This window comes from Lutra lutra, chromosome 4 (assembly GCF_902655055.1).
Source record: "Lutra lutra chromosome 4, mLutLut1.2, whole genome shotgun sequence".
NCBI lineage: Eukaryota > Metazoa > Chordata > Mammalia > Carnivora > Mustelidae > Lutra > Lutra lutra.
In genome coordinates this window covers 3,133,670-3,148,279 of record NC_062281.1, presented here as the reverse complement: position 1 = coordinate 3,148,279, position 14,610 = coordinate 3,133,670, and the positions used below count along the sequence as shown (strand labels likewise).

The following is a 14,610-nucleotide window of genomic DNA, read 5'->3' as shown; positions in this document are numbered from 1 at the left end:
TGGGGGACCATATGCTGACCGCTGCCCTGACAGGAGATCCGGCTCCGGGCCGGTTCCTCGAGGCTGTCAGGCTCCTGAGAAGCCCACGGGCACGGAGGGAACGGCTCAGAGAGGAACATCGTTGCTATTTTGACTGTGCATGTGGTAAGCAGAGATGGACTGCAAAGGCTGACCTGCCCCGGCCACCGCCCCCCGCAGTAACATCCTGGACTTGTCTAGAAGACCGAGAAAGAGAACCTGGTAATTATCGAGAGCTTTCCCGTACGTTATCTGGCAAGTGACCTGAAGAAGTTTAAATGGTTTGAAGGAGCCAAACGAAATGACACCAAGAACTTTACTGGTAACACCTTTTTAATAGGTCAAAGTAACTGTACGGTTCATTATATTCTTCCTGAGAATAATTTATATCCCCCGACAAACTAAAGGGAGGGTTATATTTTTCAAAATTATTTAACAGAATGGATGGTGTAACTGGACATCAAAAGAAAACCGAATCTCTGCTTTGCTTAATTCTCTGCTGGGAAGACAGACACGATGAAGGGTTAGTCAGCTCCAGTGGCTGCGAGAGAGTCAACATGGCTTCATCTTTCTTTATAAATTATATAAAACTGGAAAACAGGGTTGGTTCCAGAACCTCTTCTCAGCGCAGCTCGGAGGTGCTCTGGTACAAAGCATTTCTGCTTCCAAGAGAAGTAACATTGCTACAAAAAACTGGCACATTATTCTGGTGAAAAAAGACAAGGTTTTTAGTGTGTTCTACAGCTAGCTTCCAACCAAATCTTCACATATCCGACAGGAAAGTAAAAGGCAGGAAAGACAAAAGGGTGGTTGTTTTTTCTGAAACGACTCAAGTCTTCAAAATATAGCTCTGACATTCCTTCTCTTAAAGCGGTGCTAGCATACGGGGACTCAAGAACGTTCTCCCAACAGAGACTCGAGTCCAGGCCGTGGCTCCGCAGCTCGCCGAAGAATTCTCAGCCCCTCGGGTTTCCCGGAATTCTCCGCCTCGTCTCCCCGTCTCCCCGCCTCCCAACACATAGCCGAGCTGGTTCAGGATCCGCACACCACACCGGGGCCACTTCCACGGAAACACCCTAACGTGAACACGGTCTGTTCTTCAAGATTCTTAAAAGCTTCTCACGAACAATTTTCATTCTCAGAAAAATGCCACGTTTTGGATCCTGGACTTTTCTGAACGCCATGATTTAAAAAAAAAAAGGAGAAGAAAGAAAAGAAAGAGACAAAAAAACTGAACTCAAATCAAATGTGGTTAAATTTAAATGAAAGAGCTTTCAACCAGCTGTCAGTCACAACCGTTGGCGCGGCACGAGCTGGCGGCCGAGGACCCGGGGCCCCTCATGCTGGTGGAACGCGGGAGAACGTCCGCGGAGCGCACCCTCAGTGCGGCCTCGTGGGTCCGAGCATCCGCAGTCTCGCTTGGTCAATGACATCGAGTAAGTTTTTGGCGTCCACGGCCAGGGCGTGAGCAGCGGTCAGCATTTGCTTTTTATACTCCTGCTGGAGGCTGGTCATGACGTACTGCTGGGCCAGTTTCATCTTGTTGATGAGCTCGCCCAGGTCGGAGTTCAACAGCTTCTGGGCCATCTCAATCTGGAAGGACGAGAGAGAGGTCAGGAGAGGAACGTCGCGTCAGCTGTTCCTCGGGCACCGCCCGAAGCAGCTTTCTTCCCCTTACATCGCCTTCTGGTGGAACCTCGGAGGCCACGAGGCCCAGGACCCTCCCATCAGAGGGGACAGTGGGAGAGCTGCTGAGGTCGGCCAGCCGGCGGCTGCCAGTCGACACAGACACCCGGCTCTGCACTCACAACCGTGTCTCGGGCTCACACCCCTTCTCCTGGGTGAGAGGCGACCCCCAAACTGCTGGGAAGGGGCAGCAGGGCCGCAGAGCCGGAAGAGGCCGCCCTGAGGGTCAGCGCTCTGCCCGCGCGTCTCAGAACCTTCCTCATCTGTTCAAGCAGAAACGTCCACCGCTCAACCCTTAACGACGGTTGAGCGTGCACACACGAGGCCCCGTGTGCAGACACACGAGTGCGTCAGACACACCTGGGCTCGGTCGAGTGTGAAGCCATGCACGACTCCCTCGAACACACTGGGACGAATCCCACGACAGAAGACCAGGACCCTCTGGGAAGTCGTTTGAAATTGGCCTCGACCGTACAAGGAGGCTGGCTTCGTCTGAGGACGGCCCCACGGGCCCCGCCGAGTCACCTCCGTCCTGCTGACCGTGCCCGTGGGGAGGCCGAAGAGATTTGGGGGAAGGGGAACACCATCCTCCACAAGGGTGTTCTAGAAAGAGCGCTCTGGCAGCAGAGCGTGGACGAGGAATGGAGGGGCGGGAAAGCCAGAGACAGAGAAGGCAGCTCAGAAGCTGTTGTGGGAACCAAGGGACGAGGGCACAGGGACAGTGAGGACGGAGAGGCCAGGCCCAGGCTGTGACGCGATGACGCGGGCGGGCAGCTGCTCGTCCGTGCGTGTGGGCGTGCGGGGCTCACAGGCACAGGCATGTCCAGTGCGTGGTCCCGCCGACTGCGGAAGCGAGCCGGAGCAGCCGTGTCCTGCGGGAGGCGGGCATCCCCCGCACGGCTGAGGTCCCACCGAGAGCACAGAGCCGGACGCACCAGACAGCGACCTGTGCACGTGCTGCAGGGCCGCCCCAGAGAAGCTGCATTCTGGAAGGCGTGCGTGTTGGCTGCCGGTGCGGCCCCCGGGGGGGCCACACTCAGCACAGGGGGAGGAGGAGCCGGGACTGGGGGAGCAGGGCTGCCAGTGGCCCCCGTGGCAGCTGCAGGAGAGGACGGAGGATGGGCTGCAGGGGGGAAGGGAGGGGGGACAGATCAAAGAAAGCTCCTCTCCTTAATTAAGATATGTATGGGAGAGCGAGCTGTGCAGAAGACTCAGGGTAGATGGAGAGTTTATGTTAGGCTTTATCAGCTAAAGGAGTATTTTTGAAATGGCCCCGCCAAAACATGTACTTGTTAGGATACGATTTTCTTGCCTCTGGCATACAGAACTTCTCCACTGTTTGGAAAATTCTGGCTGAAAAATTCTGAAAATTCTGAAAAATCTGAAGATCAATTAAAGTCCCAATGAAGTAGAGGACTGAGCTAATGTCCTAACCGGCTAGAAAAATACAATTCCACAAAGCAAGCAGTTAGGCATTTTCCAAAATGATTTCGGTGGTTTCGTGCAGGTGAACGGACGCCCTTTGCAAAGGCAGCATGGAGGGGCTCTGGGCCAGGTCCATCGAGATGGGCATCACCGGGCCACCAGGAGCCTCAGACGCCAAGTCCCAAGGGGCACTCAGCCTCCATCTGATTGGCAGGAAACCTCAATCATTGCAGAACACCCCTCAACCCCACTTGGGGAATAAACACTGTCGAGTAACCGGCCATATTCTTCCAAAATGCTGGCGGCGGGAAGACAGAGTCTGAAGGACCTGCTCCAGGCCAAAGCAGACTACCGGACAGACGTGTGGGGTCGGGCAGGACACACAGCCCTGCCAGCCTTGAACTGGAGGGTGAGGCAACTGGACGCGACTGCCCAAGCGCAGGGGTGCAGACGGCCCAGCCTTCCAAACCCTCCAGGTCAGAGAACAGCCTCCTGACGGGAGAAACGAACGGAAACATGGAGGGTAAGAAGCTGACGCACGTGACCTACTCTCACACGGTTCAGAGGATGGAGGCTGCGGGTGTAGACAGAGACAGAGAACGTGGGAAATGTTAAAAGCCAGTGAAACTGGGCTGAGGACGTTTGGGAATTCTCTGCACTGTTCTCCCAATTTTTCTTTAAGTTTGGCATCACTTCAAACAGAGACTAAGACGACGCAGGAGAAGAGCCCCGCTGGGCTGCAGGGCTGGACGGGAGGAGAGCGGGCGCAGGAGCAGGAGGGAAGGGGAGTGGGAAGGGGGAACAGGGCCAGGGCCATCCCGGACTCCAAAGGACACAGCTGCATGTGCACGTGTGGCCCGGGGGCTGCACAATTCTGGAGGCCGGGAGCACCCCCGGAAACTGGCATGGCTGGGAGCATTCTTAAAACGAGGCAGGTGTGTCTGCTCATTTGTTTGTCAACACATGATGCAAAATGGCCAAAAATAGCAAAAATGAGATTATCGCCGAGAGATAGTATTTTGGGTCAACTTTGAATTCCTCAAAAAAATTTTAAAATGCAAGTATTAAGGCACTTTTGGTCACTGCTTTATGTGGGAAACCAGCATCGTTTGCAAACTATAACTTTTTCAGAAAATCCAAGGCAGGAGGGCAGGCCGCCTCTCTCAGCTCATTTCCACTGTACCTGAGTTGCTGCTGAAGGATCTGGCCCGCACTTAGCTCTGCACCCGCGCTCCCCGCTGTCCCCAAAGCCTCCCGTCCTTCGGGCACCCACCGCTCCCAGCTTAGGAGCAGGCAGTGGGGGCGTGCATCTAACCAGCCCCTGCGGGTGCCGCTCCACCCTGCCTCCAAGGTGCACGGCCGCGAGCTGGCAGGCCCGCCAGCATCCGAGGGCCCCCGGCTGGGAGGTCTTGATTTCGGAGCAGCTGGAGCACCCCAGCCAGCCCCGAGCCCGGCCGCGTCCCGCCCGCTCCGTCAGCACCAGGTCCTACCTCTCGGTGAGTGCCGGCTGGCAGGACTGGAAGGGTCTCGTCCACGGTGGCCAGTAATGTCCGCAGGGCCAGGCCGACTTCCTAGAAGACAAGCCCACACCCGGGATCAGAACACGCACAAAGGGCTTTCACACCAGGAGCAACGCCTCCTCTCAGTTACGGGGCGGTCTCGTTCCCAACACTTGAAGGAAAATTACTGAACTTCTTTTCCTCAGTACTGACTCTGATCTGAAGTGATCAGGCGTTTCCCCCAAAGATGGGGCTCTCGGAATACTCAGTTTGGTCCCTGACGGAGTGGGAGTCAGCCTTAAAGAGACGGACATTCCGACACCTGTGGCAGCGTGGACGACCCTGTCCAACACTGCCCTCAGAACATGAGCCCTTCCCCACTGGAGAGATACAGGATGACACCATTCCCCCTGTCGACATGGCATCCTGGAGTCCCCGTGTTCACGGGGACAGGGAGAAGATGGGGTGCCAGGGATGGGGGAGGGGCACCGCTGTTTGCAAGGTGAGAAGAGTTTTGGAGATTAGTTTTCTAACAATGTGATTGTAGGTAACACCGCGGCAGGCTGAACGGTGGCAAGGACGGTACATTCTACGTTTGGTGTATCCTACCACACTTTATTTTTTATTTTTTTTATTTTTTTTTAAAGATTTTATTTATTTATTTGACAGAGAGAGATCACAAGTAGACAGAGAGGCAGGCAGAGAGAGAGGAGGAAGCAGGCTCCCTGCTGAGCAGAGAGCCCGACGTGGGACTCGATCCCAGGACCCTGAGATCATGACCTGAGCCAAAGGCAGCGGCTTAACCCACTGAGCCACCCAGGCGCCCTCCTACCACACTTTAAAAAAGTGTGTTCAATGGGGCATCTGGGGGCTCGGTCATTAAGCATCTGCCTTCAGTTCAGGTCATGGTCCCAGGGTCCTGGGATCGAGCTCCACATCAGGCTCCCTGCTTGGTGAGAAGACTGATTCTCCGTATCCCACCCACCCTGCTTGTGTTCCCTCTCTCACTGTGTCTCTGTCAAATAAATAACAAAATCTTTAAAAAAAAAAAAAGTGTGTTCAAGGATGTGTTCCAGAAATAGAAGCTGAAAGCAAAGCTTCATAGCACCCTTTGAGCTGCAGAGTTCCTGAGCTGGCACACGCCAGTGGACCCTGTCCAGGGGCACCTAGGCTCCCTCAGAGCTGCCGGCACTCTCTTCCGGGACACCAGGCCCCTGAGCGCAGCGTGGAAAGGTGAGGCTGGTGTTGAGTATTTTCATTTCTCTTTCTGCCCTTATTAAAAAAGATTTCATGAGCACATATGCACCTGCCCCGCAGCGGAAGAACACAGAACAGATAAATCCCCAGACTTCCCTCTCCACGGAGTCCCCCGCCCCTCCCCGGGCCGGCATACGAAGGTCAAGTGCTCTCCTTGAGCACTGGCGCTCCCGCAGCTCCCGAAGGCGCACACACAGCACCGGTCCGCACACGTTCTCACTTCACTGTGACGGCCTCACACCACAGGCCGGGGTGACACCATCCTGCCGCTCGACTTTTTTCACGCAAGACCCTAAGCGTGAGCAGGGACCGTTTAAAGCCTGAGCTGCCCCAAGCGGCAGGGCTGGGATGGCAGTTTGGTCTGACTCAACTCGGGCAAGTGCGGTGCCGACACGCTCAAGTTTGGAATCATCGGGTCTGACCCCCGGCTTCCACGATTTTAAGAACATTTCCTTGGGACGGGAGGGTGGGTTTTACCTTCACCATGGGAACGTACTCCTCTGGTGGGGCTGGCTGGATCTTGCTGGACATTTCGATGACAGCCTTCACCAGGCCCGTCACATTCTCGTACACCCTGTCGTTGGACCGGTCCAGGTTGGCAGTGGGCGGGGGGCTGATTTCCTGGGGCTGAAGCTGCAACACAGAAGCCGTTATGCCCCCAGTGGCCACAAGGTGGCGGCACCTCACCGTGGCCGGGTTTGAGGGGGTCTTTAAAAGAGATCAAAGCTGATTGCAATTGATTGGCTTGTCTGTAGGGCTACAGCTCACGGGGAGGATGACAGTCAAGTACTTCATCCAAGGGACAAGTGAACGAGGCAATCGTTTTTGTGACTTTGAGCTCAGTTAAAGGAAAGGAAGTGGAATCACCGCATGACATGGAAAGCCCCGGATTCTTTCAGAGCAGTGATTCGAGGCCCCAGGATCACCCACCGAGAGAGAGAGTTCGTGTAGTCTGCGTCTGCGATTTCACAGGAAGCTGGCTGGGGGCTCAAGCGTCCTATGTTAGGACTCTAATCCCACTTAGTTATGTGGCTCGGCGTAGCCGCCTTCAGACTACATCAGGGACACGTGTGATCCTTCCATGACTGAAACAAGGGGACAGATACGAGCCTCGTGAAGTGGACCCGACTGCACCGTGCTGCAGGAGTGAGGGAGATGGCAGTGTCACCAGGAGCCCCGTGGTGCACGTGCCTGTGGCTGGGCCTCGGCTCGTCACTGGGCCATTGGGGCGAGGGGGACCTGAAGGAGCTCTCTGGCACACGCCCACCCCAGCACCTGGCACAGAGACCCCGATGGATGTCACCCACGAGAAGCCGAGCACTGAAGGCTGGTGAGCGCCAGGCCCACGGAACGTGTCCAACGGCATCTCAAAGGTCACATGGGTAACACCGGGCACAGAAAGGGCCATACGTGTCTATTTTAAGAAAACTAGAGTGCAGTACAAAATCGTAGCTGTCTGCCGATGGGTCTGGGGACAAGCGCTCAGCCTAAACTCCTAGGTGCCCACTGTGAACCTGACTCTGTCCAAGGAACCTGGAGCCCAGTGTTCAAGTCCGAGACAGCCACGGACAGGAAGAGTCAGTCCCTGCACAGAGGCTCGTGCCTCACTCTCTGGCAAGTGAAGACCTTGTCTCTGGGGACAGGCCAAGCCAAGGTGCCCTCCCCAGGCTTCCTGATTTCTGCCCCAGAGTCACATGCAGAGCACCAGGAGTGAAGGAGTGGGACAGACACACAGACATCACGTGCTTACCCTCCATGGCTATTGTTGAACGGGAGGTGAGGAAAAGTTAGAGAAATTTATCAGAGAAAGGGAAAAAAGAAAAACAGTATTAATAAAGGCAGCAGACAAAACCCACAAAAACATACGAGCAGAACCAAAAGGAGCGAGTCTGAGCCTGCCTGGGAGCCAGCCCTTGGCTCCCTGGTCATCCAGGCACCACAGCCGGGTGCTCGGTCCAGGGTGCCGGCGCCCTGCCGCACGCCAAGCTTGTCTTCAGGAAGTAAATGACAAAAACAATACGCAAAGCCTGAGAGGGACAACCCAGCGGCCATGCGAGAAGCAAGCGTTAGGGGTCCTCAGAGAGAAGAGGCCTTGAGATGCGCTTGACATGCCTGGGAACTGCCCGTCGGGCTTCTGGGCCACCGGGAGAGACTGTCCCACCCCTGCTCCCCACACCCGGCCCCTGGCATCCTCGGAAGCAGCCTTTGCCGTTAGCTCTCCCCCAAGAATCAAGATCCCTGGCTTCAGGCTGAGTGTGTAAAGGCATCAGGAGCTTAGTTTAAAAACAAACAGAACAAAGAAAACAACCCTTCTTTTGAGCCAAGTCTTATGTTTCAAGCTCCTTTATTTCAAACTTAGAAGTTTTATTTAATGTTTTTTCTTTTTTTTATTATTTTAATTTTTTAATTTTTTTATAAACATATAACGTATTATTAGTCCCAGGGGTACAGGTCTGTGAATTGCCAGGTTTACACACTTCACAGCACTCGCCAAGGGGACGTTTTATTCTGCCACCCGTGGGGCCCACTGAGGTCTACTGGGCAAGGGAGGCCAGATTTAGAACCTCATTTCCAGGAGATTGTCTGGGTCACCAAGTGAGGGGCAGATGAGAATGGCTGAGCCTAAATTCTGTTCCCTTCTTTTAGGAAGATGATTTTCCAAAATACCGCTGCCTTTGAGAGGTAGCCTGCCACCATCTTCAGTGAATGCTCGCCATCTGCCAGGCATTCTTCTAAGAGCTTTGCAGAATTGACAAATTCAATCCTTGTAACCACCCTTCAAAAGGCAATCCTGCCAACTGTTTATCTGGGGCTCAGCAGACACCCCCAAACATGAGACCCATATTTGGATGTTGCTTTCAAACAGCGTGATCCATGATCTCGTAGCTCCTGGCGAGGACGGGACAACATTCAAGGAACTATCAGGATGGGATGGGAATGGAGCCGCAGCAGAAATCTGTGGAGCGTGCCTCCTGGGGTGGGGAGTGGCCTTCGATCTCCTTCCACTGGGCCTGGCCTTTAATGTTTTTTCTTCTACAGCTTCCACCAAGACCACCCTATCGTAACTTGAAAGACCAAGTTAACTGGGCAAAGACGGCTCTCTTGCCCCCTCCTCGGCTCTGCCTGAAACAGGTGTAGCTTTGGTATAGGAGTTCAGCAGAATTTTTTTTTTTTTTTTTAAGCAGGAAAGACATTATCCTTTCCTTCTTTTTTTTTTTTTTTTAAAGATTTTATTTATTTGACAGAGATCACAAGTAGTCAGAGAGGCAGGCAGAGAGAGAGAAGGAAGCAGGCTCCCTGCTGAGCAGAGAGCCCGATGTGGGGCTCTATCCCAGGACCCTGGGATCATGACCTGAGCCAAAGGCAGAGGCTTTAACCCACTGAGCCACCCAGGTGCCCCGGAGTTCAGCAGAATCTTAAATGTCAAGTCCAACCTTCCACAGTGAGCGTCCCTGCATTAGAAAGAGGGAGATCACTCCTACCACTTCACTCAAGAGAGGACACCCCTGTCTCTCCCTTTCTCCGCCGAGAGTCACACATGGCCCTGTGACAAACTCGGCACAGTGTGCCACTTCAGGCTGGCCCAACACAGAGGCCCATCTTCCCCAACAGGTGCCACGGGCGGGGCTCCATCAGGAAGATCCTCGGCCATTCGGGGCTCCCGGAGGCAAAGGCTGCCTTATGCTAACCTACTTAAAGCTTCTGTTCTTCCGTGTGTGCCCTGGGCCCAATCAAGGCGGGCCACAGAAGCTCCGGTCCAGTGCCTCCAGCCACTGTGCACAGTAACCCCCGCAAACCCAGAGCGCAGTTTCCGGTTGCCCGGGGCTTGCCGACTGGGAGGCTCCTTGGCAGGCAGCTGGGGTAGAGCGCCCTGGGCGCCCCGAAGACACACACAGCTCCAACCGCTTCTGCGGTGCTTCAGGCCTCAAGCAATCCAGAAGTGAGACAAAGCCACCAAGGAGAAACCCAGATGGGCTTCTGATTGATGTTATCTGGATGAACTCGAGTCACGCCTAGAGACCAGCACGTCTTTGTTAAACTAGTATTGTTCTTTGAGGCTGGAGTCAGTGAGCTCTACTGAACAGAAGGGTAAGAAAGAGCTAGAGAGGGCGCCTGGGTGGCTCAGTCGGTTAAGCCGCTGCCTTCGGCTCAGGTCATGATCTCAGGGTCCTGGGATCGAGTCCCACATCGGGCTCTCTGCTCAGCAGGAAGCCTGCTTCCCTCTCTCTCTCTCTGCCTGCCTCTCCGTCTACTTGTGATCTCTCTCTGTCAAATAAATAAATAAAATCTTTAAAAAAAAAAAAGAGCTAGAGACACCGACTTCATACTTATTATTATTGTTATTTTTAGGTAGGCTCTACATGCAGCACAGAGCCCCAGGAATTTACGACCCTCAGATCAAGAGTCAGACACTTAACCACCGAGTCACCCAGGCACCTCTGTTTCATACTTATTATTAAAGAAAACTTTGCTTAATATGTTTTATGGGGCAACTGGGTAGCTCAGTTGGTTGAGCGTCTGCCTTCAGCTCAGGTCATGATCCCAGAGTCCTGGGATTGAGTCCCGCATTGGGCTCCCAGCTCTGCGGGGAGTCTGCTTCTCCTTCTGACCTTCTCCCCTCTCATGCTTTCTCTCTCACTCTTTTCTCTCTCAAATAAATAAAATCTTTAAAAAATACACTTTAGGTAAGCACGCTATATCCATCATGATTTCTCCTTGCTTAACACCCTCCTTGAGGGTATTTTCCAATTACATTCATTCATTCTATTACAAACGTAACGGCAAACATACATCAGATTCTAAGCTGGTATCTGAACCGTTTCTCAAGTTAGTTTTCCTTATAATACAAGCCATTTTGAAAATTTGCTCTTGTGGCTCATATAAATGACAAACTTCGTTAACCTAATTTCTCCCTCTTCCCTTTTAAAATTTATGCCAAAAAACCCCATTAGGAAGGGCCACATCCCCATTTGCTCCTCATTGAATACCCCGTGCGGTGCCCCCAAGCTGGGGGCCACCAGATGCCAGGCCCCGGGCCGAGCTCCAGGACCAGCGGTCTGGTGTCCAGGGGGGCTGACCAGTGGCACTCAGAGCAGGGGTGCCTCTGGCCCAGTGGGGCCTGGGCTGCATCCCTCAGGGGGCAGCTGGGTCTAGCCAGGGCCAGCCCGTTCACTCCCTGCTCACCGCCCTTCTGGGCCAGAGATGGCATTTCTCTCTGCCTAGGGCCTCCTCTCTTTTCTCTGGGAACCCCCAGCCAGCTCGCTAAATGCTGGCTCAGCTAGGGAGCCTGTAACCTTGACTCTGCCCTTCAACCTCTGTGAACCCTGCTGTCTCCCGTGAAAAGTGGAAACAATATTGCCGCCATCAACCCTGTGAGGCTAATGCGAGGACAGGTTCAGTCACAGCGCCACCGCACCTGGTACAGGGAGGGCCTCCAGGAGCTGGGTTATTAGTGAAACAAAGTTTCTTTTAACTGATAACATAGTTACCAGAATTTAAGACCCAATCCCATGTAGGAGGCACCTTCCTAACTTTCCTCTAAGAAAAAAAAAGCTGCCTATTAAACCACCACATGACCCTGATTTTAGAGAGATTAAAATGTACAAAAGAGGTATGTCAGAATTAAGAAACAAGACGTATTTTGAGACGTGACTGATCTCTCAAGGAAGAGCAGAGAGATCCTCTCATTAAATGGGCACGAGAGAGAACCCTCGCCTTTGCTTCTCGTGGAGGAGAGCTGCTTCCGAGGGACCCAGGGGCCAACATGGCAGGGGCTGGTGGAGGCCGGGGTGGGGGGGCAGCCAGGAGCCGTGACAGGCCCCCCTGTGACACACAGCGGGGCGGCGCTCCCCGAGGCGAGGAGCAGCTGTGGCCGTCCGCGCTCCCCCCTCTGAGGCGCGCCCGACCCCAGGGCCGGCTGCACGCGGTCCACGCTGCCACTACCAATGCTGTCCTTGCCCCAGGCGGAACATGGTGGCCATTTTCCACCAAGCCCTACTGACACACTTAAGAGACAAAGTGAGCCTGCAGAAGAGCTCCTTTCCCCAGGCGTCTAGATTTATTAAAGCCATCCCAGCACTTTATTCCCAAGGAACATTCTGTCTGATAAGAGGACACCCTATCTAGAAGTTGGGCTCTGACTGAGGCCCGAGACTCTATCATGCTTGTCCCTGACTCTCGGAGGGGTGCGGAGCCCGAGCAGACGGACGCCTGGGACCCACAGCAGTGCCACTCTGCTCCTTCCGTCCCAGCGCTAGTTCCAGATCACCGACCCCAGAGCGAGAGGTCCCACAGAGCCCTGAGCAGAGCTCGGGCTCAGATGCCTACCTTGACGCCCTCATTGTAACTGTCCCCGGGGCTGCCGAGGCTGGCGAGGCTGCCCAGGTGACCGGGGGCCCCAGGCCGTGGCGGTTTCTTTGGCGGAGCTGCAGGATCTGGTGGAAGGGGAGCGTCCGTTAAGCGCTGCGCGATCACACATGGAACAGAAACACCCACCTCGACACCCAGCACGAGTCCCGTTACGGCAGATACACTCGTCTCAGGGCACGCTACCGAGGCGTTCCTGATGTGTTAGAGCAGGGAGTTCTGTTCTCTAATATTCCAGCCATAGGCTGAGCTCGGGAAACATCATACTTGCTTTGGCCCGTGGAGGGAAAAGTGTTAAAAAATCACGAGGTGTTTCAACGCTAAGAAACTCCACACGTTCAAAACCTGCTCCCTCTAAATTACAAAAGCTTCTTGATAATTCGCTCCTTCACTTACCTGGCTTCCCCACAGGCTGATAGATGTGTTGGTTTCCAGTCTGTGGGAAAAGCAAAGCTCGGTGACCCCACCAGCACACACTACAGGGCACGGACTTCCCTCCCTCCCCTCCCCTTCCATCCCCTTGCACATGTGTGTGAAATGCTGGGTTCAAAGACCGACAGGATGGGGGGCTGCCTTCGAGGCCTCACTGGGGGTGGGGGTTTAAAACCGCAAGAATGCCAGCAGCTGTGGGAAGAAGGCTGTGACAGAAGCAAGTGTGGGATGGTATGGCAACGCGGACAGGAGTCGTCACAGGCAATTTAGAATTTCCTTTAAAAAAATGACACCCATGGATGCCTCCAGTCCACGTCCCAGGAGTGCGAAATCCAGGCCTCTGCAGCGTCTGCGTCCTTTGCTCGGGAAGCTGCCTCACAGCCTCCCGGATGTTCTCCTCACAGGGAGGGGTACAGCTGGGGACAGTGATAATGGGAGACTCAGTGGCATTGGAGCATTCTTCATGCCTATGTTGCCACTGTCACCCAAGCCCGTGTGCGTCAGGACCTGCTGCAACGGCTCTGTCCGTTTGGGAACAAGAGAAAGCGCGAGCCCAGGATTTCCACCCGGGGGCAGGACAAAGGCTGTCCCACTGAAGGCCGCTCTGCCGTGGGCCGTCCCAGCTGCGCTCTGCAAACAACCTATTCTAGGGCAACTAAACGGAAAGAAGTCTCTTTAGAACCACATTCTAGGGGCGCCTGGGTGGCTCAGTCGTTAAGTATCTGCCTTCGGCTCAGGTCAGGATCCCAGGGTTCTGGGATCGAGCCCCACATCAGGCTCCCTGCTCAGTGGGGAGCCTGCCTCTCCCTCTCCTGCTTCCCCTGCTTGTGTTCCCTCTCTCGCTGTGTCTCTCTGTCAAGTAAATAAATAAAATCTAAAAAAAACCAAACAAACATATTCTACTTCTGAAGAAACTTACCTTGCTTAATTTAAAATAATAAACTAGCTAAAAACATATATATTTTCAGGTGCTCTACTTTCTGCCGTGAAGAGAGGCACTTCTGTAAAACGCGAGGACGGAGCGCGCACACGGTGAAAACCGCTCCCCGTCCGGAAGCGCACGAGCTGTCCCTGCACTTTCACAGCCGAGCTTCGAGGCTCCCAGACGCTCAGAGCCGGCTAGTGTGAAGGATGAGGCTCCTTGCCGCTGACTTTGTGCAGCTTTCCCCAGTCAGCCTAGCCAACCCGACAGTTACCGAACACCTGCTTTGCTCCGGACACAGAACAAGCGCCCCCCAACCCCTGCCCATGGAGTGGCCAATGTAACACAGGCAGTGACAGTGACAGCAGGTGCACACGACAGCACGTCGCCAAGCCGGGTGGCAGAGGGACACGGGTCGGAGTGGGAGGGGAGGACACGGCAGGTCTCAGTGGGAAGATCAGGCCTTCTGAGAACGTGACCTTGGCACACCCCGGGTGGGGGACTTGGGTGGGGGAAGTCATGAAGAAATCTGGGAGGAGAGTGGTCCAGAGACGGGGGTCCCCCAGGAGGGGCAAGCAGCATGGGAGGAACCGGGGCCAGGGGAGGTGGAGGGTGAGTGGGGCCGGAGAACCCCAGGAAACATGGCCAACCTCCAGAAGTGGAGCAGTCCGTGAGCTGTGTTGTGCTCACTGATCCAGGCAGTAAAATGCACACATTTAAAAAGACTTCAAACACAAAGAATTTTCTGGCTGATACCCAGATTACAAGAAAATTCAACTAACTAGAAAATTCTATCGTAAGGACATTCTGGATTGATTCAGCAAGCGTATGCATGATGCACTGTTAGGCCATTCCATAGGTCGCTCTGGGAAGGAAGGCACAGGCGAGTCCCTACTCCAGAAGTCTGACGGACAAGTGTGCAGTCGGGTGCCTTCTGTCCTGTGGCCTATTTAGCTACTGGCCCTGGACCTCGGAGAAGACTAGATTTGAAGTTGGCAAGAGCTA

At 54.3% G+C, this 14,610-nt stretch overlaps 1 protein-coding gene across 25 annotated transcripts in view; it reads right to left on the bottom strand.

The window, feature by feature from the left end:
• Window positions 1-333: 333 nt before the first annotated feature.
• The window catches only part of PTK2 (protein tyrosine kinase 2), a 251,367-nt gene continuing 237,090 nt past the window's right edge, over window positions 334-14,610 (bottom strand). For 16 of the 25 annotated variants that reach the window (XM_047725233.1, XM_047725252.1, XM_047725232.1 and 13 more), the window contains 6 exons: window positions 12,648-12,687; window positions 12,213-12,319; window positions 7,636-7,644; window positions 6,363-6,518; window positions 4,620-4,700; window positions 334-1,611 (listed from right to left, as the gene is read on the bottom strand). In XM_047725233.1, the coding sequence (XP_047581189.1) occupies window positions 1,399-1,611; window positions 4,620-4,700; window positions 6,363-6,518; window positions 7,636-7,644; window positions 12,213-12,319; window positions 12,648-12,687 (606 nt within the window). In that variant the 3' untranslated portion in view covers window positions 334-1,398. The remainder of the gene's footprint in view (window positions 1,612-4,619; window positions 4,701-6,362; window positions 6,519-7,635; window positions 7,645-12,212; window positions 12,320-12,647; window positions 12,688-14,610) is intronic. The other 9 variants (XM_047725234.1, XM_047725240.1, XM_047725237.1 and 6 more) reach the window with 1 other exon arrangement.